At 37.0% G+C, this 27545-nt stretch overlaps 13 protein-coding genes across 13 annotated transcripts; 4 read left to right on the top strand and 9 right to left on the bottom strand.

The window, feature by feature from the left end:
- Window positions 1-30: 30 nt before the first annotated feature.
- FDP41_013445 (uncharacterized protein) lies at window positions 31-2721 on the bottom strand (the record flags this gene model as incomplete). Its single annotated transcript, XM_044704076.1, has 7 exons — window positions 31-309; window positions 377-1549; window positions 1603-1713; window positions 1764-1882; window positions 1943-2089; window positions 2146-2281; window positions 2353-2721. The coding sequence occupies 7 exons, from the start codon at window positions 2719-2721 to the stop codon at window positions 31-33; spliced, it is 2334 nt and encodes a 777-aa protein (XP_044564944.1).
- A 100-nt stretch (window positions 2722-2821) lies between these two features.
- On the bottom strand, window positions 2822-4826 carry FDP41_013444 (uncharacterized protein; the record flags this gene model as incomplete). The annotated part of the gene is made up of 2 exons (XM_044704075.1): window positions 2822-4330; window positions 4377-4826. The coding sequence occupies 2 exons, from the start codon at window positions 4824-4826 to the stop codon at window positions 2822-2824; spliced, it is 1959 nt and encodes a 652-aa protein (XP_044564943.1).
- Window positions 4827-4998: 172 nt separating this feature from the next.
- Window positions 4999-8748, top strand: FDP41_013443 (uncharacterized protein; the record flags this gene model as incomplete). The annotated part of the gene is made up of 1 exon (XM_044704074.1): window positions 4999-8748. The coding sequence occupies one exon, from the start codon at window positions 4999-5001 to the stop codon at window positions 8746-8748; it is 3750 nt and encodes a 1249-aa protein (XP_044564942.1).
- Window positions 8749-8853: 105 nt separating this feature from the next.
- FDP41_013442 (uncharacterized protein) lies at window positions 8854-10944 on the bottom strand (the record flags this gene model as incomplete). Its single annotated transcript, XM_044704073.1, has 4 exons — window positions 8854-9097; window positions 9154-9854; window positions 10098-10362; window positions 10481-10944. The coding sequence occupies 4 exons, from the start codon at window positions 10942-10944 to the stop codon at window positions 8854-8856; spliced, it is 1674 nt and encodes a 557-aa protein (XP_044564941.1).
- Window positions 10945-11096: 152 nt separating this feature from the next.
- Window positions 11097-12618, bottom strand: FDP41_013441 (uncharacterized protein; the record flags this gene model as incomplete). Its single annotated transcript, XM_044704072.1, has 3 exons — window positions 11097-11789; window positions 12011-12119; window positions 12239-12618. The coding sequence occupies 3 exons, from the start codon at window positions 12616-12618 to the stop codon at window positions 11097-11099; spliced, it is 1182 nt and encodes a 393-aa protein (XP_044564940.1).
- Window positions 12619-13108: 490 nt separating this feature from the next.
- FDP41_013440 (uncharacterized protein) lies at window positions 13109-15307 on the bottom strand (the record flags this gene model as incomplete). The annotated part of the gene is made up of 1 exon (XM_044704071.1): window positions 13109-15307. The coding sequence occupies one exon, from the start codon at window positions 15305-15307 to the stop codon at window positions 13109-13111; it is 2199 nt and encodes a 732-aa protein (XP_044564939.1).
- Window positions 15308-15409: 102 nt separating this feature from the next.
- Window positions 15410-18092, bottom strand: FDP41_013439 (uncharacterized protein; the record flags this gene model as incomplete). The annotated part of the gene is made up of 2 exons (XM_044704069.1): window positions 15410-16752; window positions 16808-18092. 2 exons carry the CDS (start codon window positions 18090-18092, stop codon window positions 15410-15412), a joined length of 2628 nt encoding a protein of 875 aa, XP_044564938.1.
- A 262-nt stretch (window positions 18093-18354) lies between these two features.
- FDP41_013438 (uncharacterized protein) lies at window positions 18355-20372 on the top strand (the record flags this gene model as incomplete). Its single annotated transcript, XM_044704068.1, has 7 exons — window positions 18355-18527; window positions 18699-19350; window positions 19477-19519; window positions 19576-19880; window positions 19945-19971; window positions 20040-20082; window positions 20128-20372. The coding sequence occupies 7 exons, from the start codon at window positions 18355-18357 to the stop codon at window positions 20370-20372; spliced, it is 1488 nt and encodes a 495-aa protein (XP_044564937.1).
- A 199-nt stretch (window positions 20373-20571) lies between these two features.
- FDP41_013437 (uncharacterized protein) lies at window positions 20572-20983 on the top strand (the record flags this gene model as incomplete). The annotated part of the gene is made up of 2 exons (XM_044704067.1): window positions 20572-20645; window positions 20833-20983. 2 exons carry the CDS (start codon window positions 20572-20574, stop codon window positions 20981-20983), a joined length of 225 nt encoding a protein of 74 aa, XP_044564936.1.
- Window positions 20984-21534: 551 nt separating this feature from the next.
- FDP41_013436 (uncharacterized protein) lies at window positions 21535-22590 on the top strand (the record flags this gene model as incomplete). The annotated part of the gene is made up of 1 exon (XM_044704066.1): window positions 21535-22590. One exon carries the CDS (start codon window positions 21535-21537, stop codon window positions 22588-22590), a length of 1056 nt encoding a protein of 351 aa, XP_044564935.1.
- A 233-nt stretch (window positions 22591-22823) lies between these two features.
- Window positions 22824-23630, bottom strand: FDP41_013435 (uncharacterized protein; the record flags this gene model as incomplete). Its single annotated transcript, XM_044704065.1, has 1 exon — window positions 22824-23630. The coding sequence occupies one exon, from the start codon at window positions 23628-23630 to the stop codon at window positions 22824-22826; it is 807 nt and encodes a 268-aa protein (XP_044564934.1).
- Window positions 23631-23787: 157 nt separating this feature from the next.
- FDP41_013434 (uncharacterized protein) lies at window positions 23788-25748 on the bottom strand (the record flags this gene model as incomplete). Its single annotated transcript, XM_044704064.1, has 2 exons — window positions 23788-24126; window positions 24198-25748. The coding sequence occupies 2 exons, from the start codon at window positions 25746-25748 to the stop codon at window positions 23788-23790; spliced, it is 1890 nt and encodes a 629-aa protein (XP_044564933.1).
- A 64-nt stretch (window positions 25749-25812) lies between these two features.
- On the bottom strand, window positions 25813-27240 carry FDP41_013433 (uncharacterized protein; the record flags this gene model as incomplete). Its single annotated transcript, XM_044704063.1, has 1 exon — window positions 25813-27240. One exon carries the CDS (start codon window positions 27238-27240, stop codon window positions 25813-25815), a length of 1428 nt encoding a protein of 475 aa, XP_044564932.1.
- Between the last annotated feature and the right edge of the window lie 305 nt (window positions 27241-27545).

Below are 27545 nucleotides of genomic sequence, written 5' to 3'. Positions count from 1 at the left end.
TTGGTGGTCCTATAGTTTGGAGACAAAATTTTACTTGGATCCAGCATTGTTGGCAAGGTCCAACACATCAAGAATCACTTGGTTCCATTCTTTAAGGTCTTGCGCGGATGAAAATTTCATGTGAAGGAGTCCAATACTGGTGTCAGAGAGACATATACTGTTTTCAGAGTCGTTCGTGCTCAACGTGGATTGAGGGGAAAGCGATATGGATTGTGCGGTGATGGATTTGATGGTCTTGTAGATCTTGATTTGAGGATTTTGGTATCCTATGACTAACCAACGTATTTTCCAGACAGCCTTACTTGATTTCTGAGGTGGCAACCATTATTATTGAAAGCTGTTGTTAATAAAGTAATTTAAACAAAGAAATACTCACATCACTTTTTGACAGAATGAGCGCTTGACCACATTTCACCATTTCACTACCAATAATTTCCTCCTCCTCATCAAGAGAATCATTTAAGGTTTTTTGCTGTCTCTTAAAACCTCCTTTTAGAGGAACTACAACCTTCGCTCCATGCTTGAGAGATTCTTTGGCATCCGAGTAAGAGCTTTGATCTGTGTCATCGATCTCTTGACTCGCTTCTGGATGTTCGTGTAAGAAGTTTTCTAGCTCATTCTTAATGCTGTTGTTTTGCTCTTCCAACATTTGAACATAATCCTTTAGTTCTTGAGCTGAGAAATTCATTTCAAGTTCATTCACATCCTTTTCTGAAATTTTAGAAAGAGAATCATATTGCACTTCTTGTTCGCTCAATGGCTGACCGGAAAGTATTTGGTCCATATAATCGCGAATCTCGCTTGACGCATTTGCAACCATGCCTTGAATTTCGTTTCTGTCCATTTTGATCCTCATTAACTCGTCTAATACAATATCAACCGCCTTTGAATACTTGCCAGGGTTGTCAGAAGTTGTGTCCAACCCATTCTCAACCGAAAGAGGCGCATTTGAATCTGTTGGAATATTATCAATCAAAGATGATACTTGTTGATTAGAAATTTGTTGTTTGAGATTCTCATTGTTAGATTGCAATTCTGAACATTGTTTCTTGTACTCGACTAGCTCCGAAATAAGGGATGATGTCTTTTCTCCCATTGCAATATTTAGTTGCTCGTGTTTTCCTTTCATTAATTCCAACTCTCTCCTTAATTTTGAAATTTCTAAATTGAGAGCTTCAATGTTGTCGTCTTTTTGTTGCGCTTGTTTTATGAGCAAACTATTGGCAAAACTCAATTTTTCATAATTTGAGTGTGAAGCTTTTAGTGTCACGACCTCTGCTTCCAACTGCATGTTCTTTGTTTTGAGAGCAAGTATTTCATTTCGTGCCAAAGTCAACTGCTTTTTGTACTCTGTATCGCTTGTTTCAAAATTCACCTTTGGCTTGTTTTTAATACTGTTTGCTGTTAGTCCAAACCTTAGTGTTGAAATGGTTTCGTCCTCATTTAAAATACTCGGCGAGCAATTGATCAATAGTGTAGTTCTTGTGTTACCACCCAATGCGTCTTGCAAGAGCTTTGTCAATTTACTTTCTCTATATGGTATGTGAGGCTAAATAGTGCGATGGTTATCAAATGATGGTTATTCAACATCAAAAAACATACATTTTTTTCTGTTAGAGCTTGAATGACCTTCGCCAGTGTTGCTAAACTTTTGTTGATGGTTTTTGCCTCTTCTAACCTTAAGCCAGTAGCTTCAGTTTTGCACACTTTTTCCTAATAATATGAAATGGTAAATTATGGAGTATTCGTAAAATTGTACTTACACTTCCAGCTAAATCTACAAGATAAAGCTTTGAGCTTATTTTTTGACCTTTCTTTGTATCGTGTTGTGTCACTGTCATCGAAAAGATTGTATGACTTCTGCTACTATCTCTGTTCATTTCTAAATAAATTAATGTTTAAACATTAATTAATATACCAAATGGTAGAATGCAACACTTACTTGTAGATGATATTTTTTTGTTTTTGCCTCCTATTTTTATGAGACGCAACACCTCTTCCTCGCTTGAAACATATAATTCAGACAGATCCTCGACATAAAAAGTCTTTTCGTTGGTGTCTTCTTTTACAGCCAAATTTTGTTTTGACGCTGAAAATAATGCAATCTCGAGTCAGTCAATCTAGAAATATTTCGAGCACACTTACGCTCAAATAAATCAAATATCTTCTCCATATAAATTTCAAAAAAGGATACTTTTACAGTGAATTCTATATTTTCTGGAGATTGGTCTATTGCTTCAAACAGAGAGCATACTATCCTTGGTGCAATTCCTCTTTCTTCCTGTCGATCGAAAACAAAGTGTTGCGTTATTAAATCAAGTCATTTCTGGTTATTCAAACTCTAAAACGTACACTGTATGGATCTTTAGGAAGGTTCATCATGCTGTAGGTCTTTCCTGATGAAGTTTGTCCATAAGCAAATATTGTACAATTATAACCCTTGATGATATCATCAATGAGAGGTCTTCCGACTGTTTCAAACACTTCCGATTGAGAGGTTACTGCATTAAACACCTCATCATATGAGAAAGTCAAGGCTTTGCTCGTTACTACAACACTTTCTCGATCGGGTACTTCCAAACACATTTTCCCTCCACTTTCCGACTCGAGTAGTGGCCTCACTCTACAGACTACTCGCACCTTACTCCCCTGAAGAGACATGCTCGAATTCATCAAAGGCGTATTGTTGTTGTTACTGATCGAAAAAGATGTATTCAACATTTTTTGTAAGGAAGAATTAATCTCGGGCATCCCTTGTCAACACATTTCAATCTCTCTCTGTTTTTCAAATGCCAATATTCAACTTGCTGCATCATTTGATTCACAGAAAATATTCATGTTGCTTCTTTTCTTCTGATTTGATGTGTTGGGACCATTGTTTTTGCAGAGCTTGTTGTTGCGAGTATGATTTGGCAAGTCGTTCGCTTCTTTCTTTCTCTGTTTCCAAAGGTGGCATCACTACCACGTAATCAATAGAGAGAATGAAGCAAGCAGCTTCGGTGGCTGACTGAAAAATATTTCGCTTCACACTGCAAGGTTCTAAGACGGTTATGTTCTTATATTCTTGAGGAATATCTCTAATGAAAGTTTTTTGAGTGGACTCATCTATTTTGCACATAGCAGATGGTAATAAATTCATAATAGCATTCTTATCCAAGTTAAGACCATAATATTTGTATGTTTCTCCTTTTTCATGGAGAGAAGTTAGCATGTCAATGACCTTGGAGGCATTTAGTCCTGCATTATCGCACAAAATGAATACCAATTCCTCCAATGCTGAAGCGTAATGATTCAATCCTTCAATGATCGATAATGCATGTTCATTACATGTGGATAATGAGCTTTGATTGCAGTATTGTTTAAGGCTAGTTTTAAGGTAGAGTTCTGTGGCTCCTCCTCCGAGGTGACAAACAGGTATGTGAACCACATTCTCAAGAATACACAGTGCATCGTGCAGACTACGTTTTGCTTCTTCTAGAATATTTTCCTCTCCTCGAAGAACAATGGTAATCCTTTCATCGTGACCAACGCATTTAAGACCCGAAAGCACACAATAAAAATCTTCTCCAATACATTTCTCTTCAAAGAGATCGCATGTCCCATATATATAAGAAAAATCGTCCACAGAGGTTTCACTGCTCATAAGAGTTTCTAAGTCTTCAAGAGATGAAATAATTTCTCCTCCAAGTGATTTTACAATGCTTCTCAGTGTGGATTCGTCAATTCGCCCGATAGATGTCAATCCATGCTGAGTGAAGTATTGCGTAGCAATGTCTCCAATTGTTTGAAGATTTAGAACAACATCACAGCCTGTTTTCACAATTGTCTCCAGTTTTTTGTTTAACAAATCCCATTCGGATTCCAAGAAACTGTGATATAAACTAGGATCATTAATGACAATTCTTGCAAATTCTTTTTGATGTTTAAGCTCTAGCTCATGGTTCAAAATTAATATCTTTGGATTCTCAATTCGCTTTTGCTGTTGTTCATAACCAGCATAGTAGAAAGTTCTCTTAAAACAAATCCCGTTTAGTAAAAAGGAGTCTTGAATGGAACCTCCAGGGATACTACAAAACAGTATATTTTGTCGTGTGAAGAGACTTTGTACAGATCTATTGCTAGTATATTTTTTCTGTTGAATTTCACTAAATTTCGCATACGCATCAACAAGTAATTGTGAAAAGAAAAAGCTCATATTTTTCAACACCTTGCTGTTGAATGGAATTTTCACAAGTTCTCCAAGCACATTTACCGATTGTTCGGAAAGGTCCGATAAGTCAATGCATAGCTCGATTTGTGACAGTTTTCTTGAAATAAATTGATGCCCAAGCTAACACCAATAAGTTACCAAGCAATAACAAAATTCAAAAACTCACCCTATAGCTTTGAATGATACTATGTGGACTAAAACCTAAAGATATCAGCTTTCTTGCCTGTTTTAACAAGGCACATGTGAATAAAACTACACTCGTAGTACCATCTCCAACTTGTGCATCCTGTGTTTCACTTATATTCACCAACAAATCAATGACAGGCTCCGTACTGAATGCCCATCGTATAGTTTCCTCTTTGGACATTTTTGAATTACGATCCGAGCGATTGTTTTTAATCTTCTTTTTTAAATATTGTAAAATCGTTGCTCCATCATTAGATATAATGATTTGTCCTGTTTCACTTTCACAAAATAATTTATCTCGTCCAAATGGCCCATAAGTAGTTCTAAGAATATTTCCGATGGTGAGAGCAGCTTCAATGTTGTCCAAAATCACAGTGCTGCCACTCTTTCCACCCGCAACCACTGTTTGCTGGGTGTTGTTGGCTTTCATTTTTTTGTAATTTCATACTTTTTGGCAATCTCCATCTTTTGTAGCATTTGAATCATTAAATTGATTCTCTGCCTCAGTCAATGCATTGCAATCCATTCATTCATCATTGGTGGATTGACAGGTTAAGGCTAAACAATATTTTTAAGGCCAATTTAAAGATTCACTGAAAAAAATGCCTTACTTGTACAGCAACAGGTCCAGAGAAACGGAGGAAGAAGACGATGTTGAAGACAATGAAGAGGAGGAGGAAGAGGATCAGAAAGAGGATGAGGAACAGCAAGAGGAATATCATGAAGATCAGCATGAATATCATGAAGAAGAACATGATGATGAGGATAATATTCAAGATGAAGAGGAAGAGGATGTCCATCACGAAGATGAAGAACATGAGGATGACAAACCCGAGGAACATAATGAGGATGAAGAGGTAGAAACGGACAAGGAAGAGGAGTATGATGAAAAACTTGAAGAAATGAAAGAATTAGAAGAAGAAGTTATCCATGCAATGGAACTCGTTCCGACGTTGTACTCCCAACTTAAAACAAACCACATTACAATAGTAGCGCAATCTTTAATTCATGGGACACATATTGATGATCTCAACGAGTTGACTGATCACTACGAAAATCTTTCGGAAGCTTTGTCAAAGTTGGTTGCTTTCAATTACCAAGAGTTTAACAAATCCATCAGAAACTTCTCAGATATACTTGAGGAGCTCAAGGAATCGCAATCGAAAATCCAACAATTAAGGAACGAAGTAAGGAAAACAAAGTCATGTTTAACGTCTCATGCAGTAGACCTCTCATCGTTGTACACCAATTTCCTCCAACATTCAGAATACTTAAGAATTCTAAACATTGTTCACCAGATGAAGTCCGTTCCCGAAAAAATTGCATTCCTTATTGAAAAAAAACACTTCTCGAGTGCCATCAAGCTTATTCAGAGAAGCTGTGTCTTTTTAAAAAACAGCGAAGAAGTGAAATTCATCAAAGGTCTCGAAGAAATTCGAAGCCAAATCAAAAACTATGAAAAAAAATTGCCCGAGTTGATGATAAATGTTCTCACCACTCACTTGTACAGTGTGGACGTTGAAAAGTGCAAAGTAGACACTAGAAACATCAGTTCATTCAAGGATACCAATATTCAACCAATTCATCAAAGACCTGCTTCCATCAACAATGAAATAATTAGAAAAGAAATTGATAGACAGGAATACAATCGTAAACTTGGAAGAACAATCACGAATGAATTTATGATGGGCCTAAATCCTTCTCTCAATCTAGATTTTGAGTTTGACACGGATCTATCATTTGATCCAGAACAAGACAGTAATTACTTCTTGTCCATGTTGATCGATGGTTTGGATACTTTAGGCAAACTTTCCCTTCTTCAATCAAGAATGGTTCATAGCTTACAATTCGACATTCGTTCTTTAATTGAAAAACACATTCTTGATTTTGTATCTCACATGAATGAGAAGAACGTGCTGTCTAAAAACCAGCCCCAAACTTTCAAAGACCAATTTCACAAAATAACCAATTCAAACGTTGGTTTGCGAGGAGAGGTGCCATTTATTATCGCAATTATCCAAGGAAAAACTTTGCAAAAGCTATTTCAGAAAATATTTGACAATATTGTTAATCTTTTGAAGAAGTATAACTTTATGATTGGAATCATGGAGTTGAGAGCTGCCAGCCTCGATTTTAGCAGCTTAGCGCAAAGCAGTAGTGACCTCATTGCAACGCCTTTGGATATAAAAGTTTCAAAGCCGGTATTGTCAAAGATTAAGGAAGAGGTCAAACAAAAATTAGAGCATTTAAAAAACACCAATCCCAAATCAAATGCCAAGGAAGTTCACAAATTATATGCCACAACGCTTGAAGAGCTTTTGAACAACTTTTTAAACACCAAATTAGAGGAAGATTTATACGTGAGAGACATAATTTCTCTGTTTGAAAATCAAATGGTCCTCAAAACGACACGACAAAATCTATCAGCCATTGAAATTGTAAAGGAAAAATTTGTACATTTAATTACGGAAACAGTCTCTGATTCGTCATGCCCACACACTTTCACGGCAACCTATGTTTGGAAAACTGCCCAAGAAGAAATCAAAACAGTGTTGCGCGATTTATTTGGCCTCTCTAACATGTCCCTTTTTGGCGGCTCTGAAAAATCAAATGGTATGGATTCTGCAAAGACAAAAGATCCTGGAGTTCCAACAGGTTCTGACGACTTTTCTGTTTCTTTCAAGTATTGTAACAATATTGACGTTTATGAGCACATGCAAGAGGAAAAGACCATAGATTCGAGCTCCATTATTTCTACTGCTCTTTCACAACATTTTGTTCTTTCACCGTATAACCTACTTTGGGCGTATAAGGAAGTTACAGGTTTCATTGAAAAGTGCAACAACATTATTTTTGATGAATCAGAGTCGTCATCATCTGAATATACATCACTGAAAGAATTTTGTGATGAGACAGTACGACATTTTCTGTTATCAATTGTTAGAAATGATTATAGAACAAAAATTAGCGAGCTATTTAGGAAAAATTCACATGCATTCACAAGCATTCACCTCAAAGATTTTGAAGACTACACGGTCATTTTGAACACAAGTGGAACAACCAGAACTGTTTTTTATAGCTCTCTTTGCTGTTTAAGATGGATTTATGAAACCATTAGCATTGCAAGAACAATTCCAGTTCAAAAACCTGATTTTTATGGAGTGGTTGAGCAATTGTTAAAGAGATATTTAGACGAAAACACTACATTTTTCGATTTAGCAATTTCCACAAGCTATTGTCAACAAATTTTGAAACAATGCAGAGAAGTCTTACCATTCTTGATTAGTGAAGCATTATTTGTCAAAGCACAACAGTGGAGACCTCAGCAACTAAAACAAGCACAGACAGACGTCGAACATATTCGAAGGCTCTTTGAACAATATATAGACATTCCTATCAGAAATTTAGTTTTCGATCCATCCCGAAAGTCACATATAATTGATCGAACTAGTGGCTTCATATCACTTGCAACTTTAAACAATACCTTAGAATGGGTTTTGGAAAATCTTTACAGGTTCCACTATGAGACTGTTCAGAATTTACCGTCATCAACAAACAATTCACAAAATAACACAAAATCCAAACCAAGGAGATTATTAAGTAATCCGAACACAGTAGTCACCTTGCTGGCTAATTCTAGTTTCCAAATTGTGAAACATTTGGAAGACTATTATGACAAATTTGTTTCGATATATAATGATTGCTTACTGGCTCTTAAAATAGATTTGAGAATTCGTTGTTTCTATTACATTAACAGAGGCTTTAGTGAGAACATTAAGGAGGGTGCCTATGACTGTGAAGAACAAATTGATTTACCTGAGTCTTTTGTTGAAGAATTCAACAAGGATATACATGGTATTCATCGGGCGTTAAGCATGCATCTCTCTGAAGAGAAGATGACTTATGTATTCGGAGGGTTGGGCAAGTTTGTATCCGATCTCTTAGTTGGTACTGTGGTTTCACATTGCGTCAATAATGACAATACAACAACAGACAACCAGTCAACAATGGTTCCAACTTTCTCTAGGGCTGGTGTTGAAATAATGAAAAGCAACATTTCTGCCCTTCAACAACAAATAAGCTCCATAACGCAAAAGCATGAACATCACTTCAACAACGCTATTGAATTTTACAACTTGTTGCTTTTGGAAAAGATTCAACTATTATATCATGTCAAATCAATGACGAGATTTTCCAAACAACAATACCTAGCTGCATTTCGAATTGTCACTCACAATCTTGGACCAGAGGAACGAAAAAAAGCAGAGAAAGAATTCGAGACAGCATTTCACAGAGCTACTATGGAAAAAAAATCGGCTTCCAAACTTTCAACCAAAGAACATGATCAGTGAATCTTGCTCAAGAACGTATTGTTTTCTTTATGTACATATTATAAATTAAATTTAATACTCATAATAAGATGGATGATTGGTGGTGATATTATGTTGTTTTGTGAGTCATTCAAAATAGTCTGCACTATATTCTGGTTCTTCTTGATCTTTTTGTGTCAAACTTTTAGTATTTGGATCAAAAATGGTAGAATGATAAGTGGGAAGAGCTTTTTGTTGAAGCTTTTCACATTCGTCCGTGAAAAAGTGAAATTGGGCAAGAATTTCTTCCTTGAGTGTTCCTCTGGGAAATGTTTTCGAGAAAAATTGATGTTTGAGCAATTCACTGGCTTTTGGTCGTTGGCTTGGATCTCTGTTATCGGCAATACACATAAGCATAATGACGCTTTGACACTGCAAACTACTTACTCTTTGAGGCATTGAAGTAATAAATCTTTCAACTCATCTGAAACCGTCAATTCAGGAATAATCTTCTCCTGTAACAAGTGAAGATTCTTAAGAATAAAGTCAATCAATCGATATTCACTATACAAGGCTTCATTGTCTGTTTCAGCACTATCTGAGCTATCTGAGAGAATACTCTTCCTAAACTCACGTTCCCATACATTATAACCATGAATCATTTCAAGAATTGCCATCCCCATACTCCAAATATCAGGAGCGTGAGATCGTTTGTAAGTTGGGTCTCCTCGTAACATTTCAGGACTGCAAAAGGTTATCGTTCCCACAACAGAATTCCTTGTTTGAGAAAATGTTTGTCCTTTCTGAATCACTTTCGCTTCTCCGAAATCTGCAATTTTTATCAAATTACCTGCTAAAAGGAAATTGTCACATTTCAAATCTCTGTGATATACATGTGTAGGTAACTCTTCATGAATATATACAAGAGCAGAAAAAATTTGTTTGGCATAATCTTGTATGACATCTTCGGTGAGGCCTTTTCCAATTCGTTTCATGACACTCTTTAGAGATCCTCCGAGCATTAATTCCATCATGATATAGAAAAATTCTCCATGTTCATGATATCCATAGCATTTGACAATATTTGGATGATCCAGTGACTGCATGACCTGTATTTCTTTTTCAATTTTTTCCTTATATTCTTTTTGCTGTTAAGTTAGAAATACCGAACAATAACGCATAATTGTTGAGTATTTAAATGTCAATATTGACAGCAGAGATGTAATGAATAACATTCATAAAGTAAGTAATAAAAAAACATAATCACAATGATGAGATAAATCAAAATGAAATATTTCCAAAAACGCAATGTGAACCATCACGATAAAATGTAAATGTATATAGAATAGATGTAAATACAGTGGTAATAGCAACACATATCAGTTACATACCGCTTTTGAAAAGTGAATTTTCTTGACAGCAAACGTCTTTGAATGAATTCTGTCATAAACCATTTTTACCTCACCAAAAGCACCTGATCCCAACACTTTCATTTCGATCCAACCCATCTGATCCTCGAACGATACAGTAGCTTGTTTGTTTTCTTCTAACCGTAATTTTACAGGTTTGGCTGACAGTTTCTGTTTGCACTTTTTAATGTGATCGACTGACTCTGCAACAATATATTCATCAACTCTCGGATCCAAAACATCAAGTCTGACATTTGTATTTTGATCAATCTTGTATATTGATTTGCACTTGTTGATAGCATCATCCAAAGTTCCTCGCAAATTAATTTTAGTAATTCTATTCATATCTTTATATGCCACTAAACACTCCAATTCCTTTGGTGCTTTTTACCGATGAGGCTTCTTCAGGCTCATCAATGACTTTCACCGTATCAAGAACTCTCTCAACGTCTTCTTCGCTGATTGGAGTGGTTGGTGTTTTTACTGATGAAGGAAATTGTTGATGCGGTGTCGAGCCGGCACTACCCGGCGAGTGAATTGTTGTTGATCCTTGTTGTTGTTGATGATGATTTGGATGTACACCATTATGCCCAATATTACTATTCATCACGACGTGTCCCATATGACTCGTACTATTTCCTCCTCCGGGACTTGTTAACGATGGAGAAGTTATCGTTGATGATGATGGTACTTTAAACTCTGGATCAAACACTCGAATATCTACATCATCGGCATCATTCGAGGTACTCTGTACCATGATGGTTTTATCCTTGGAAGAAATATGAAAAAACGGAAGACGGAATTTTGAGCCTGAACTTTTCTTGGTCATTTTTTTGGTTCTCGAATTGGGATTTTGAAAGCAATCTAAAGGTTGATCCACAGATGTGATGTGGAAGGAATTTTGAAAAAGATCACAGGATCACTTCATGGAAACTGAACCATTGTTACTCGTTGAAATGTGAAAACAAACAAAAAATCAATTTAATGATTGTGTTCTTTGGGATAGTAAAATTGATGAGCTTGTCGAATGGTGTCCATCACTTGCATGACAGCGAGTGTTTCATGATGTGGCATGAGTGGACTTTCTATTTGATGTTCTTTCCACAATTCTAAAATGTGTTGAATTTCATAGAAAAAGCCAGATCCTTCTTGATAGTCTTTTGGAAATTCATAGGTTTTAGTTGTGATGCCACTGGTGCCTTGTTTGATTAAAGTAAAACTTGTAGGTCTGTGAAAACTATTATGAACTTGAATGATTCCTTCAGTGCCACAAATTTCTAAAATTCTTGAAAATTCATTGACAAAACTGCAATGAAAAGTGGCATAGATGGGTTGAGAGGAATTGGTGTGAGAATCAAATCTCTCAAATTCAATCAGAGCACTACATTGAGTGTCTGTTCCAGTTTGTGAATCCATATTCATGAGCGATTGAATTTTTGAAACTTTTTCACAACCAATACCATTCACAACTTGAATAATTGCTGAAATGCAATAAACTCCACAATCCAATAAAGATCCTCCTCCACTCTCTAATTTATACAATCGATGATCCTTTGAAGGTTGACGTTTTGTTCCAACAAATCCCAAGCTCACATTAATATGTGTAATTTGACCAATTTCTCCATTTTTAATGAGTTGCATCATTTGTCGATTGGCTGGGAAAAATCTTGTCCACTTTGTGAATGGATTTGAAAATATATATTGTGAATGAATAAAACAATCACATCAGGAAATGGAAAATGATTAGGAATAATCACATCAGGAAATGTTATAGGAATGTTATAAATATCAAGATCCAACAAATATTGATGATGATTGTCGTGTGATCAACCATGGACGCGTCCAAATTGCAATTCGCTCTCACATTGTATAAAGTCATTCTCAAACAAACATACCATTGCCTCCATGAGAAATAAATTCTTTTTTCTTGCCAATTCAATTAATTCAGCAGCTTCTTTTGCATTGATCGTAAATGCCTTTTCACACAATACATTCTTTCCATGTCTGTTGTGCCAATCAGAAATAAATTTGAATTATTGACAAGGAGTGAAAAATCCATATATACGCAAAGATTTGAATGTGGATAGTTGCAAAATCTCACCACAACAAGACATGTCACTTACTCCAATGCCATTTTACAATGTTCATAATGAAAATAATGCGGTGATGCAATATAGACAATATCAATGGAATCATCGTTGAAAAATTGTTCATAATTATGATAGGCTTTAATCGATCTCTCTTCGGAAGACATGTCATCGAGGTGAGGATTGATGGGGGATGGAGATTGAAGAGAATTTGTTTCTGTTGTTGTTGTTACTTTTGAAGAGAAATGATTGGCAAATTGTTGAGCCTTTTCCAATTCTCTCGAAACGACGGCCACCACTTGAATTTGATGTTCCTCACCATAATTGTTTTTCAAGAGTGATTCGGTGAAAGTGTAAGCGATGTCTCCTGTTGAGAAAATACCGAAACGCAAGAGGTTCTTGGGTGAGGTGGACATTGTTGTTTTCTTGCACAAATCTATTGAAACAAAGTTTGCCTAATATTATTGTGGAGTTGAAGCGCTTCAACTTGATGGTAAGCGAAGTGGGAGCGAACAAAAAATTTCTTTCGCCCTCCGTGGGGCTCGAACCCACGACCGTTGGATTAAAAGTCCAACGCTCTACCGACTGAGCTAGGAGGGCTCACATTAATAGTATTATGACAATTCTCATGAATCGTGAGCATTAAACGTCGGGCTCAAGGTGGATCCAAGACCGTAAGGACCAACAACGAGTTCTTCCATCGACCGCGCTCCTTATGAAAATAATGAAGACAAATTCTTCTCTCCATTATTGTTTCAATACTTAAGAAGGTGGATTGAGCACCTAGACTAAAGGAACAAAGGAACGCTTGGCTGGTCGATGGAAGGTAAGGTCGAGTAATCCATCCAATCTAATACATTCCATTAAAAAATCAGTTTTATGGATCACGAAGGTGCATGTAATAATTTATTGCTGAACAACGCTTGCCGTACAAGCATGCATTTGGAAAGAGAGAGTTTGCTGGGTTAGAGGTGCTTTGGCAGCTTTGATTTTAAGAGGGATGATTTTCCTAGTAATGTCTCCAAAACGAAGAAAGAAATGATTATACTCAACTTTGGGTAATAGTGTTCGAAGGGAAGAGTGAATCGATTTGGACAAATCTTCACACAAGGACAAGGTTTCTTTGCTCATGCAACGCTGGATAGAATTCAAATCTAAACACAACATCAGAGAAATGACATTATCCAACAGGTAGTAAAATGGGAAAACCGAACTCTTCTGTGATGGACACACGGGCGATAGGTTTTTGATGAACTGTAGCGCATGTAACAATATTGACTCCTCAATTCTATCGTTGGCTGTGTTGTGGTTTGTCATGTATTCTAGAATTTCATTGATCGATACTTTTTTGTTGTTAGTAATTTTGACTAGAATAATCAGCATGAGTGACTTAAAAACTATCTCAATGTTCTTGTATCTTTTGTGCAACCAAGGCCTTTGTTGAATAAAGCATGAAAATAGGGGAGGGCAGTACACACGAATGAGTTTTAGCAAATTCTCGTGTGACAGTTCTGACTGATCTGTCAGAATGGGCAATTTCTCTGCATCTACTTCCTCAAATCTAAAATATTGCAAAATAGTGGTGACGACATCCTTCATGGAAGAAATGTCATGAAGGTCAAATATTTTTCCAATGAGTTCCATAATCATTGGTGATTGCCCAATAGAATGATCCACCAAAGAATCAGCAAGGGGTTGCAGGTTCTCTGAAAGCGGTGCTAGAGCAAACCAATTTGGATTTGATTGCAATACATTGTCAGGTCTAAAGTAATGTCTGGACATATATACAGAGATGAGAAATGGTAAAAAGTGCTGTACAGAGTTTGGATGGGACTTGTTCTCAGAGAGTGTTTCTAAAAAACGTTTCAATAAATGGTTCACAAAAGTACAACAAGTGCGTTGTACAGATGAATACACAATCAGCATTTCCTCAGGACATAAAAACTCAATACACTCAATAGAGTCATCATTAGTAGTGGCATCTTTCCGAGTACAATCGAGCTGGATACCGACTCTTCCTAAATATTTTTCAAATTCTGTTATGCTGATATGTTTGAACATTAATGTCTTGATTTCTGCTGGTAAGGCATTGCACCGATAAGAGAAGTGCTTCTTAATGATTTTCAGTCTTTCCCATTCAAATATAGAAGAGCTGTCTTTGGGAACAACATGTCTTAATTCTTTCTTAATTTCTTCTAAGGTTGATTGTGTTTTTTGATTTCGCGTCAAACCGCATTTATCAAGCTTGAGTATGTAAAACCTTCTCATCTCTTCGAACAGAGACGAAATTTTTAACTGTGTCACAAAGCCGTCATAGTCATTCGAGGGTTGTAACAAGGAGCGATCAAACGTAATTGCTGTACCATCTTCCGCTAAGATGTGCTCTAGTTTGGATAAATTTTCAGAATCGCTTAATGATTGTCTTTTTGCTCGTTTCTCCATTTCAATTCTTATTTGATGATCTAACTCAGCACTTAATGCAATTTCTTTTCTCAGTTCTACAAGCTCTCTTGCTGTTTCCTGCACTTCTTTTAGGGAATCATGGATGGACTCAATGTTGGCATTGAAAGTTGCAGTAGAGGAAAAGAATTTATCGAATGTCGTGTCCTCAAAGATATCATACTCATCATCAATGCTTTTTGGTTCAATCTCTGACACAGGAGAGAGTCTGTTACTGCTGCTATTTCTAGTTAATGCTTCAATGTCATTGACAGTCACAGAGGGAATCGGAGATGTACTTGATGTTGTTGTTGATTCCTCATCCGACTTGGAGCAATTGTTCGGAATTTTCTCTTCCTCTGGGGCATTACTGCTAGACGTAATAATGTTCAATGAGAGTGAATAAGACTCAGGGATGATGACTTTCACGGGTGATTCCTCTCTTTCCTTGATATTAGCATCATCATCATCATCGTACGAAATTGTTTTGGTGGAAGCCGCACTGAGTTGAGTCTCCAATTTACGTGTCTTGCAAAATGTAGTGATGGATGTTTGCCTTCCTTTACTCGTCGATGAGCTTGTAACGGATTTTGTGCTTTTGGGCGTTGTTCCTCCCGATGATGAAGGATCAGCCTTCCGTTTAATTCCAGGTTTGCCTCTTGGCATTTTTTTTTTGAAATTTTTTATTTTTATAACGGTTCTACCAACTTGTGGAAGAAGTCGGTAATCGCTCAAGATCAATACAGACGTGCATCAAACATGAGTCAACTACTCATCATCCGCCATGGAAGAAGAAATAGAACACTGCTTTTCGTGTTGTTTCAAGTCAAAATGAATGCCTAACACAACCTTTAGAGGAGTCAATTCGAATACCATCATGTCCATTGAATCTCCAGCTGATGGTATTCGTACTGCAAGGTCTTTCAAGCGAAGGAAGGCATGAATTGTGAGTTGGAACTTTTTCAATGTCAACATTCTACCAAAATGCAACACTTGATGCAGTAAAGTGAGAGAGCTTCTAATAAAATGGATTTCTTCATAGGAAATGTTTTCTTTTTGAATGGTCAGGATGCTAGATAGATAATTCAAAGCTTGCGCTGCGATTTGATCAATCATTTCTGAATCAGCGTCATTTTCTTGGTTCACATCAATACAACAAATCCTCTGTTGTAAATCCTCACTGAAATGATGCGTCACCTTACATAGTAGAATGGTAAAGAATTTTCCAAAGAAGGATCGAATGGCCAAAGGACGACTATTCATCACACCACTCCGTATAAAGTTGATCATGAGTGGTGGAAAGAGACGAATGAGTGTCGAGATGGAAATTTCTTTCGAGTCGCTGCTTACTTCTTTTTCTTCTGGTCCAAGATTGTATCCAAACTTTGTGAGGAGCGCTCGCATGATGGTTTGGATCGAGTCTGGACTTAACATTTGGAAGACTTGTTCAAAAAATTGATTGTCAGCACTCAAACTGATACACTGAGGGAAATAATCACCCATCCTTTGGTTAACCTTATTTCTTAGCTTTGCTGAATATTGGTGATCCTTCGTAGTACTCATCTCTTCAGGTAGATCAAATGGACTGAGAATAGTAGTCACTTGAGGATTCACAAATGTAGAAATATTAAGCATCACATAAAACAATGCCAAATATTCACGTTGTCGATCATTGAGAGAAGACATTTGGCACTGCATATTCAGGAGCTTTGCATACAAGAACCAAGCCTGTCTCGAATATTTTGCTGCAACCGTTTGATACATGGGTATCACTTCTTCAGGACATGATATCTCAAAGTTCTCATGGGACCAATTGTGAGTGTAGCCATTTCCATACACATCCACACCAAGTTGCTCAAAGCTGGTCCTTACATCTTCCAAATCCATATCACGATCTAGTGATTGAAATGTACATGGATGTGGTAATGAATAATACAGAACGTTGGACTCTATGCAATTGTACCTCTCTAAGGAGTGCTGTCCTTGTTGCAATTGCTTTTGAATATCATTCCATGAAATGGTTTCATCTTTCAATTCTCTTTGAATGTTCAACTTGCTAAAATTGAAAATATTAAATCTTAACAGTTCTGAAAACAGAGATTGTTTGGGAGCTGCATGGAAATTTTTCATAATTCATCGATGAGGTCGCAAATTCTCTCAAATTACTAATTTTGACACAGCAAGAGAGGCATCGTATTTCCTCTTTTTTTCCATTCTTGTGGTCATGGAAGAGTGACAAGTGTAAGGAACAACTTTCATTTTGACTACTCTGAAAAGTAACATCTTGATATCCCACATAGACTTTTTCATCTTGTTCCATTCGGCTGTTGAGAGAGGTACGCCATCTCTGGCTCTCAGATTTCACTTGCAAGATGCAAAAGGGATCAATTTCAATATCTTTCTTAACTCTTAATTCATACGTACCCGAATAAATCTCAAAGGGAACCTTATTCTTGAATGAAAGATTATCAGAGGCAACACAAATAATGGTTGTCTCAAAACGAACATTATCATCTCCAATTATGTCTTTCGGCGAGTGGTGAACTTCCCAGTCCACTTTTTTGCATTCACTGTGATAATGTGTCAAAAGGAATCCTTTATCCACTGTGTCACGGTCTAATAATCCTCCATGGGAATGACAAGATTGAGAATTCATCAAGTTTGATCGATTTGAAATAATCTCAATATGTTCTTCGATGGGAATGGAAGGATCGAGGCCCATCTTTACAAGCGCTTGTCGTGTGAGCTCTCTCTGTTTCTCTCGTTCCTCCCGTTCTTGCTGCATCTCTTGGGCAAGTTTCAACATTTCATCTAAAATTGGTGTCTCACTGCAAAGGCTGTTGTCACTATTGCTGCTGTTGTTAGCATTATTCAAGTTGGTCATCACCACTGCTGATGATGCATGAGGATTTTTCCAGTCATAATCGAGAAGGTCATCAACCTCATTGGAAGGTGGCATCGATTGTTGCATGGTGACATCGACGCGATGATCATCTTGAATGCTTGGAGTCTCCGACCATGATGCATCGGTTGTGCCATCGAGATTTTGAATTGCCAATATTGCATGTGGAGAAGTTTTTGGAGTAAAGTCCAAGCTCACATCATCGGATTGAGTGGAAGACTCGTCGAAGTGTGATGGTGGTGGAGTCTGTAGTGGTGGTGGTGGTGGTGGTGGTGGTAGGCTGTGATGGTGTGGCAATAGTGATGAGGGTGAATGACTCGTCGAACAATGGATGGGCTTTCGTTTCTTGTGTTTTTTCTTGATGGTCATTCCATGATGGTGATCCGAAGAGGTGATCGTGTCGGAAGAAGCCAACGATATCGTTTGTTGAAGAGGAGGAGGCAATGGTAATCGAACGATGATGTGAGGAGTCTTGTCGTCATTCGTTGTGTGTTTCCGAATCTTGGATGAAGGACAAGGTTGATTCTTCTTTGATGATGGTCGGGTCATTCTCTCGAACTAGAGAATTTGTCAATTTTTTTGCGTTGGATGAAAATTCAGTATTCAGGATTTGATTTGGCTTTGGACATAAAGGTGTGTGCTGAAACAAAATTTTCTGCAAATTCCAAAAAGCAGCAAGATTTCAGAGCTCTCTGAAAACCTTTGTGAACATCGTCACCTCGGCTTGATGAAACATCTCAATCAGTTTCATCTCGAGGTTACAAGTTTTAAAAAAACTGTAAAAATCACCAACTGCATTCGTATCACCATCATGGGAAATATTGCACCAAGACTTGATGGCTCGTTTATTGAGAGATCGGGAAGAATTTGGACGAGCACACCATGCGGAAATACCTTCAAATGGATCCAAGATGGCACTGGAAGAGTTGCAACTGGTATTGCTGTACCCTTGAATGGTGGATTGAGTTGGACTGTGTTCATCACGTATGTAATTCAATATTATAATAATTTCTTCTCTGATACAATCCAATTGCCGATGAAAACCTTTGCAATGAATGACGGCTGAATGGAATGAAATGATATCAATTTAATGGACAATAATTACCAATTATTGATACTTTTTCGGGATCTCAATAATTCCAAAAACAACAACAGATTTGACGGTATCACTCACTGGAAACTCACTCCATCGATGGATGGCTCCCAACTTATAGGACCAAGCGATATCTTTACAAGAATGACCATGCCAACAACTCCAATCATGAACCCTTGTGCTAGTGTTATCACTGACGTTCCATCCCTCATTGGAGCAAATTTTGTGGAGAATTCTGGCAAGTTTTGGTCTTGTTTAATGCATGGAGGTGGATACTTTGTCTTGCAAAATCAATCAGATGGCAGAAAGTGCGAGGGATTTGTTGTTAGAGATCCATCGAGATATACCTATGTTGTGTACTTGGTATTTCATGGAAACAATGGAACAGATGTCATCATGAGAGTTGAAACCAATGACATGAATGTGTTGCCTTTACCAAATGGAGATGTTTTCAGAAGAAACAATATACCATCATACACAGGAAGTGTGATGTATCCACCACAGTCCTCAGTTCCAACCGTGCCTTCTTATCCTCATGTCGTGCAACCCCCTTCAACCATAATTCCAAATCAAGGTTATCAACAACCATATTATCCTCAACAAGTCTATCAACAGCCACAGATTCAACCAATTTCACTTCCACTAACACGCATTCTTCGTATCGGTGGAGGAAAGGATGGTATCACCACTTGGACCAGATGGGGTGGAAGAGCAGTATGTACTTTCTTTCATTTTCATCAAAATCTTACCTTACTTACTACTTGATGGGCAGTGTGTAAGTATAAGCATTCCATCACATAATTATTGAGGATCACAAAAAATATATTGAAATTCCATTAGAACACCAATGTAGATGGATGGGAAATGAAATTCAAAGTCGATCGTATGTTTTAATGTAATGTTTATTGTGAAACGCTCAATTTGGATATATTTCGCCAGAATATGGAAACATATCGGGAAGTAATAAGAACGATAACGCAGGAGCTATCACAAAACACTACTCTGGAACCTTTATCAACAATTACTTGGATGCCAAAGTAACTTGGGATGACGGAAGAGCTGCCACTTACAAAGGCACAGTTACCGGAAATAAGGTCAGAATTGATTTTGTTATTACATCAGTTGGAACACAAGGAGGCTGTGTTGGAGATTGTGGAGTTAACACTGGAACATTATTTGAGACATTTGAAGACCCTAACACCAAAAACTATAAAGTTGGAGGTGGAAATGACGGTGTAACCACAGTAAGTTTCGGTTGTGTGAAAATTTTTTAATGCAATCAAAACATTATCCTTGAACATTATGCAGTGGACAAGATGGAAAGGCGTACCAACAGTAAGTAAGGCGTACCTCATATATATTCCATATCGATCACTACTCATTACCTATGTTAACAACACTAGAATTCCGTAGTGAAAGGTTGGGAAATGAAATTTCAAGTAGATCGTAAGTATTTGGAACATGCATGGTTCGAATACTAATTTTCAACAGAGTATGGAAATGTATCAGGAAGTAACAAAAACGAAGGTAGTTCCATTACAAAATACTACTCTGGAACCTTTATCAACAATTATTTGGATGTCAAAGTAACTTGGGATGACGGAAGAGCAGCCACTTACAAAGGCCCTGTAACCGGAAATAAGGTCAGAATTGATTTTGTTATTACATCAGTTGGAACACAAGGAGGCTGTGTTGGAGATTGTGGAGTTAACACAGGAACCATTGTGCAAATTTAATACCTCAAGATGCGGTTTTATATCTACCTTTAGAGCCACAAATTGTGACTATTAAGAGATGCATTTGGAATCAGCTTAGATTCACCAATAATAAACTGAACAACAACAAATCATAAGATTCACAAGTTTGTCTGTCAGACTCGTTTCTCCAGAGCCTAATTCAGCCAATCAAAATGCGTCACACACAACAAAATAAAAAATGAACAATCCAGCTGGTCTTGGGCAAGGAGTTTCAATGGTTGAATTGGAGGCTTTCCGAACACTCTACTTCAAGTATGTACAATTTAATTGTTGTTTTATTGTGGAAATGAGTTGATTATTGTTATTATTGGTGGTTTTTATTTCATGAAATTATTTTCATTATTAATTTCGGAACGATTTGGACATCTTTACATTTTCATATGGATGGCATCGATGTTATTAATACTCATCACTCGTGGCCATGAATTCATCTTAACAGCATGCTTACTGTCTGCAACAAGAAATGTCTCACTGCCTATGGAAAGGACCTCGATGACTATGAGAAGAAATGTGTCGATTCATGTGTGGATAAATTCTTTGATGCTCAAAAGGAAATTTCCCTTGTGATGCAAAATCAACAACTTCAATAATTTAAAAATACTCTATTTCCTACACAATTTCCCAATCGTACTTCTCCACAGTAATATTCATATATTAAATCATTCTTACTGCTAGTAATATATTAAAACTCTTGATACAACCCTCTTTTCAACAGAGATAACCTCCGCTTGGTCACCACCCCAAATCACACACATTTAGAAAGAGGATCACATTCTGCAATTTAAAATCTACAAGGAATTTTCCATTACCCATTATTGAATGAAACAAGAACACCTCTTCAATCCATTTGCTCCTTGTGTGTCTTTAGGACATCATCGTCTTCATCGTCATCTGGATCGGGTACTTTTTTAGTCCGTACCGACGAACAAAACAAGAACAAAAAAACACCTCTCTCTTCCTCTCACGACGGTTGAGTGTGTGAATTCACCATCCATTGTTGGTCTCACTCTCTCGCCATCATCTCTGCGTTGTTCTCTTCTGATCTCTCAAAGACAAAGGTCTTTCATTTGACTGGTTGTGTCTTATTATAATCACCACCTCTCTCTTCACACTTTCTTCATCATTCTCATCAATTCCTTTCATGTTATTCTTCCTACTGTTATTTTCATTGTATACAACTGTATTCGTTGTTGTATTGGGATTGATTCTCTTCTACTTCTTCCGAGCTGAGAAATCTCCCTCTGCCGAATTCTTCAACGACATTCTCATTGGTCATAGAGGATGTCGCCATATTAAAACTCAAAACATTCCAGAGAATTCTCTGAATGCTGTCCGTTACTCAATTGAACATGGTAGTGATGGAGTTGAGTTAGATTGTCAATTGACAAAGGATGGCCACATCGTTGTATTCCACGACACCTTGTCTATGGCTAGAGTAGCGTATGGTATTGGCCCTATGGAAGGAAAAACAGATATTGGAATTGGTAATCTCACTCTCGACGAAATCAAGAATTATTACAGATATATTGATGATGATAGTGGAGAGGAAAGAATTCCAACTCTTGAGGAATACATTCAATTTGTGTTCAGTTTGGACCCCAAACAAATCATTATGATTGAGGTCAAACAATACACACGATTGGCTTTGATGGCAGAAAAGCTTGATGAGCTGTATCACAAATATCCACAATTGTATACTCAAACAACTGTGGCTTCTTTCAACCCTGCTTTGCTCTATGTAGTTCGTAAGAGAAATCCAAAGATTGTGACCAATTTACTTTTCAAGAGAGGTCTTTTTGCTGATTGGATGAAACATAGTGTTCCAAAAGTGAAAAAGAATGGACCAGGTCTTCGAAGAGTTTATTCTGGAGACTTTCCATCGATTTTACAAGAAATTTCAGAAGGTTCTTCAAGTAACCTGAAGGACAAGATTACCTACAATTCTCTCAAATACTTGACATCCATGATTGACTATTTATGGTATCAAGCTAACACGACCATAATACCTTCCTTTATTGGTGCAGCGGTATTGGGTTTTGACACGAGTCTTGCTCAAGTCGAGTATCTTCAACAATTGCAAAAGAGAGGTTATGTGACAAATGTATGGGTTGTGAATGATGAAAATTTGAAAAAGACCCTTTTGGATAATTGTAAACTTGCCCTAACGACTGACTTCCTCTTCCCAAAAGCTGATTAAGAATGACAAGTCCTGTTCGTGCATTCGAATAGGCAGTGATTGAGATCAAAACTATGAACAGATTTTGTGTGTTCAAAAATATATTGTGAGCCATAATGTGTATTCACGAATATTTTCTCTAGACAAGTGTCATGGTTATTTGTGAATTCCACTTGAGGTTCCAATTAAGGCATTGAGTGTGTGTGAAACTTTCCTCACACGCAAACATTTTTAGCTAAATGAAACGTTGTCAATTATAAAATAGATAATCCACCATCAACAATGATATTCTGTCCGTTAATATACTCTGCCTGAGGAGAAATCAGAAATTGCACAAGATTCGCCACATGATGAGGTTTTCCTATTTGGACTTTTTCCAATTTTTGTCTGACACTCATAGCTTCAAGATTCGACACACATGTGTTTTGCTCCTGTTTTTGTAATAGTTGTTGTTGTTGCTGTTGTAAATTGCGAGTCATTTCTGTTTCAATGAATCCAGGACTCACACAATTCACACGAATATGTTTTCCTAATAATTCCCGAGCTAAATGTTGTGAAAAGGCGATAACACCTGCCTTGGAAGCAGCATAGATGGATTGTCCAACATTTGTCATGTTAGGAGATCCTCCAATAATACTCGAAATATTAATGATGCATGATGGTGATTCTGCACTTGAATGACTCAACATAAAGTATCGGAGTGAACTTTTGCAAACATTCATTGTTCCTTGTAAATTGATGGCAATGATTTTCTCGAGCTCATCTTGTGGAAATCGAACGAGTAAGCCATCGTGAGAGACTCCGGCTGCATTGATCAGAATATTCATGGCATGAGTTTTGTGATAGTGTTGTGTGATAGTTTTAATCGTTTCGGAAACTTGGGCAGCATTGGAAACATCACATTGAAAATGTGTTTGATTGGGATGAAGAATATCAACGTTTTTGGATCGACTCAATGTGGCACAATGAATGCCACTCTCTGATAATTGTTTGACAATGGCCTCTCCGATGCCGCGAGAACCTCCAGAAACAATGGCCAACAATGGCTTTGATTTCATCATTTTTTTGTTGTTGGAACTGCAATTTCGTTTTTGGGATTGGTGTTTTTGATTGAGCGTGACAATATTGTGTGTTTAATTGAAACTTCAATTAAAGTATGATTCTAATTCTGATCTTCTGAGGACAGGAAATTTACACAAATATTATCATTCTTTCTTCTTATTGTTCATGCTGATGCATAAACTCATCCATGGTTCTCTGATTTTCATCTCTCTTGGGTGGTTGTAACTTGATAATCTTCAAAAATTCAGGATCCTTCTTTACAATCGACACATCTTGAGGTGTAATTAAAATCAGTTGCTTAGAATGATGCTTCTCTTTGGCTGTCTCTAAAATTAAATCCATTGCTGTCTTTCTATACATGCTGTCCATAAAAACGTCAAATTCATCGACAGCTCTAAACGGAGTATCAACCAATTCCCAAATTGCTAATAAAAAGCTCACCGTTGTGTATGACTTTTCACCTCCTGATAGAGACTTGGTGTCAGACACTTGCACCTTGGTTCCATGTGTTGCCATGTGAATATCGAATTTGAGGGTGCCGCTCTGGTCATCTACACGAATTTTACCTGAGTGTCCTTTTGACTCATGTAAACATCGAAAAGGGTCGAGACAGTATTGATATTGCCTGCTTTTAGCTTTCTCCAATTTTTGTATCTTTCGGTCAGGCCCTGTTTCACGACCTCGCAGGCTTTTTTTGAACATTCAAATGCTTCCCGTTTCTGTTCATACTCTCTGTAATATTGCAAATATCTGTTTTTGATTTCAGCAATGTTCATTTCACCGAGTTTTTCACGTTCAAGTTCTAGTTGCCTTTTCTTTTGAGAAATTTTGGCAGTTATTTCATTCATAGTTCCAGAAGGTTGAATTTCCTCTTGATTTGAGTGATTCAATGCAACCTCTTTTGAATTGTTCATTTGTTGTTCCAAGTTGGTGACAATTCTTTGTTCTTCTGCAACTGCTCTTTGTTCCTGAGCAATTCTATTTTCAAATCCTCTTGAGTTTGCTTGAACGGTACGGATTTCTTCGAGAACAGCAAGAATTTCTTCATTCTTTTCATCATGTTTTCTGGTTGCGTCTTGAACTTCCTTTCTTGTGATAGCTATTTTTTTGGTAATTTCTTCACTTTCTGCTTTTAACTCTGCAATTTTTTGGTCGTCTTCTTGAATCTTTTCATTCAAATGCTCTACCCTTTCCTTGTGTTTTTCAATTTTTTGGTTAAGCTCTTGAATCACTTTCTGATCTGCATCGTCAGTATCGTTAAGCTCTTCTTGGATGTCTTTCTTCTTGTCTTCAATAGATTTCTCAGCCCTCTCTATTTTCTTTGTTAGTTCGTGACTTTGATTAGTCTTCTTCTTAATAGACTCATTTATTCTATTAATTTCGTTTTGAATTTGACGCTCTTTCTCTGTAAATCTTGGAAGGTTCTTGGTCAACTCCTTAATATTATTATCTATTTCATTAATTTGGTCTTCTACATTTTTGGTCCATAAACTACTTCTTGTAACGTTGGCAGTGTCTGTAATTTTAGATTTTCCTCTTACAATCAATTTTGTTCCTGTAATGGTGAAACAATCGTTCACAAACATTGGAGGCTGGTTTCCAAACATGTATTGATCAGCGTCCTCTCTCTTTTCGATGAGTACTGATGCCTCTACACGAGCTTGATCAATTACAGTATTAATTATGGTAGCCTTAAGAGCTTGAAGGTCGTCATACTTGATTGGAGAATGTTTTATCGAGTGAATGTCGATATCTAAAACTTTGAAAATAGTCAGCTGATCCATAGGGCTGTTATGACTTACGTCATAAATCTCGTTACTATATTTCTGAATAATGTGAGTAGCACGTAAGTTATGCTTATTCTTTAGCTTTTGTAGTTCTTCCCCGTCCTTGAAGTTATCGACAATAAACACGAACAAGTATTTGTTGAGAGCATGTTGAACACATGGAGCCCATTGAATATATTCATCCTTCACTTTCAATAGAAGTCCAACAGGTCCTATTGGAGGCTTACTAAACTTCTTAATGTTGGATTGAACATCACTAAGAAATCTTTTCATTGCATCTCCGCCCAAAACTGCAAATTTGTCTGTCCGACTGCGTTGTATATTCTGCATTTCTGTTTCAGCTTGTCTAATTTCGAGTTGCAATGAATTCTTTTCGTTTTTCACTTCATTGTATTCATTGGTGAGATTCTCTTTTTGCGCTCTTATCTGATTTTAAGGATTCATCAATGGAGGCTTTTTGTTGTTTGTAGCTTTCCAGATCAGCAGATAGTTTCTCAACCTCTTCTTGTTTTCCCTTAATTATCGACTCTTTGTCAATCTTGTTCTTCGAGAGTGTTTCAGCTTTAATTTTTTCTAAAATATTAATCTCTTGGTTGCATTTTGTTTGCTCGCTCTTCAAAGTTGCTCTGTTCTTATAAATGGTTTGAGCCTTATGTTCAATATCTTTTTTTTTGTTAGCCAAATCATTGACTCTTCTTTCAATTTCGGTTAAGGAAATTGTGATTTGATTATTCTCCTCTTCTAATTCAGCTTTTTTTCTGTTTAACTCATTTAGCTTTTCGTTCGTAGAAGAGTCACGTTGCGAAATTAATTGTTGAAGTTCTCTTTTCTTTTCTTCCAGTACTTTGTATTGAGTGTCATATTTTTTTTTAGCGTCATAATATGCTGCCCACATCTTTTCAGCCTTCAAACGCTCGATTTCGTTGATGAGAGTGTCAATATGTTGTGCATTTTCATACAATTCTTTTCTTCTGTCGAGTTCTTCCTTGCTTTCTTCAAGTGATTTGCCTTTTTCTTCCAATAAAAGCTCAGTTTTGCTCATGCTTTCTTGTGACTGCTTAAAGTAGTCCATCATTTGTTGTAACTGGGTGGCTTTTAAGAAAAACTCGAACTTCTTGGCCTCAGATGATCCAGCCAGGAATTCTCTACTGATATCCTGAGTCATACAAGTAGTTGGGTTGTCAATTTGAATGTTGAAGCAGTGTAAAATTTGACGAAGCTCGTCATTTGTTTTCTCAACAGTCTTTCCTCTTGTATTCTGAATTTTGAGCGATGATGATCCTGACTTGGAGATTGTTTTTACAATGGTAATAGATTTCCCATACAAATGCTTCTTGTATGCATCTTTTCCTTGATTCCGAAGCTGGATTGAAATCTCTGCTTGCTCTTTTCCTGTCATAACTAAATCTTTAATGGATTTACCTCTGTTCGTGTTTTTAGCCTTTGCGCCCAAACATACCTGGATGGCTGTAAGAATTGCTGACTTTCCGCTTCCATTTTCGCCATGAATGATTGTGGTTCTGTCGTGGAATTCAACTTTTAATGATGGGTGACACATAAAGTTTTTCAGCTTTAAAACTTCAATAATACCAGCTTCAAGATCTTTTCCGTCCTCTTCATCATCTAACGAGTCGGAAGATTCCTTTCTCTTTTTTGTTTTCTTTGATTTCTGTTGGGTTGCAGAGATGTCTTCTTCCTCATTATCGGAATCGACCATTTGAGATGGAGGTGTTGACGGGATTCCAAGATCTTCTTTTCGAAGGAACTCATCTCCATCGCTTTCTTCTTGATGAACACTTGGTACTCTTTTTCTCTTACTCATGATGATGGAAATAATAAATAATATGGATATTTACAACAATAAAGGAGAGTGGTGGTAATTGGTGCGGTTAGAATGTTATTATAATTATTTAAGATGATTGTCTCAACGGTTCCGAGCTGCGTGATGAAAAGTTCGTCGTGGAATTTTTTGTGTGGTGATGTGCTGCAAGGTCACACAATTTTTTTTTGTTGTTGTTGAAAACAACTTGCACGAAGGTATGTTCCTCCCGAAGCAGGGTCAAACAAATATGTAATGGGATGAAAGATTATTGAACAGAAAAACTTCTTGCATCAATAATCTCTCAT

This window comes from Naegleria fowleri (genome assembly GCF_008403515.1).
Source record: "Naegleria fowleri strain ATCC 30894 chromosome Unknown tig19, whole genome shotgun sequence".
Taxonomy (NCBI): domain Eukaryota; phylum Heterolobosea; class Eutetramitea; order Acrasida; family Naegleriidae; genus Naegleria; species Naegleria fowleri.
The sequence above is the reverse complement of the archived record's forward strand: the minus strand, read 5'-3'. Positions and strand labels throughout refer to the sequence as shown.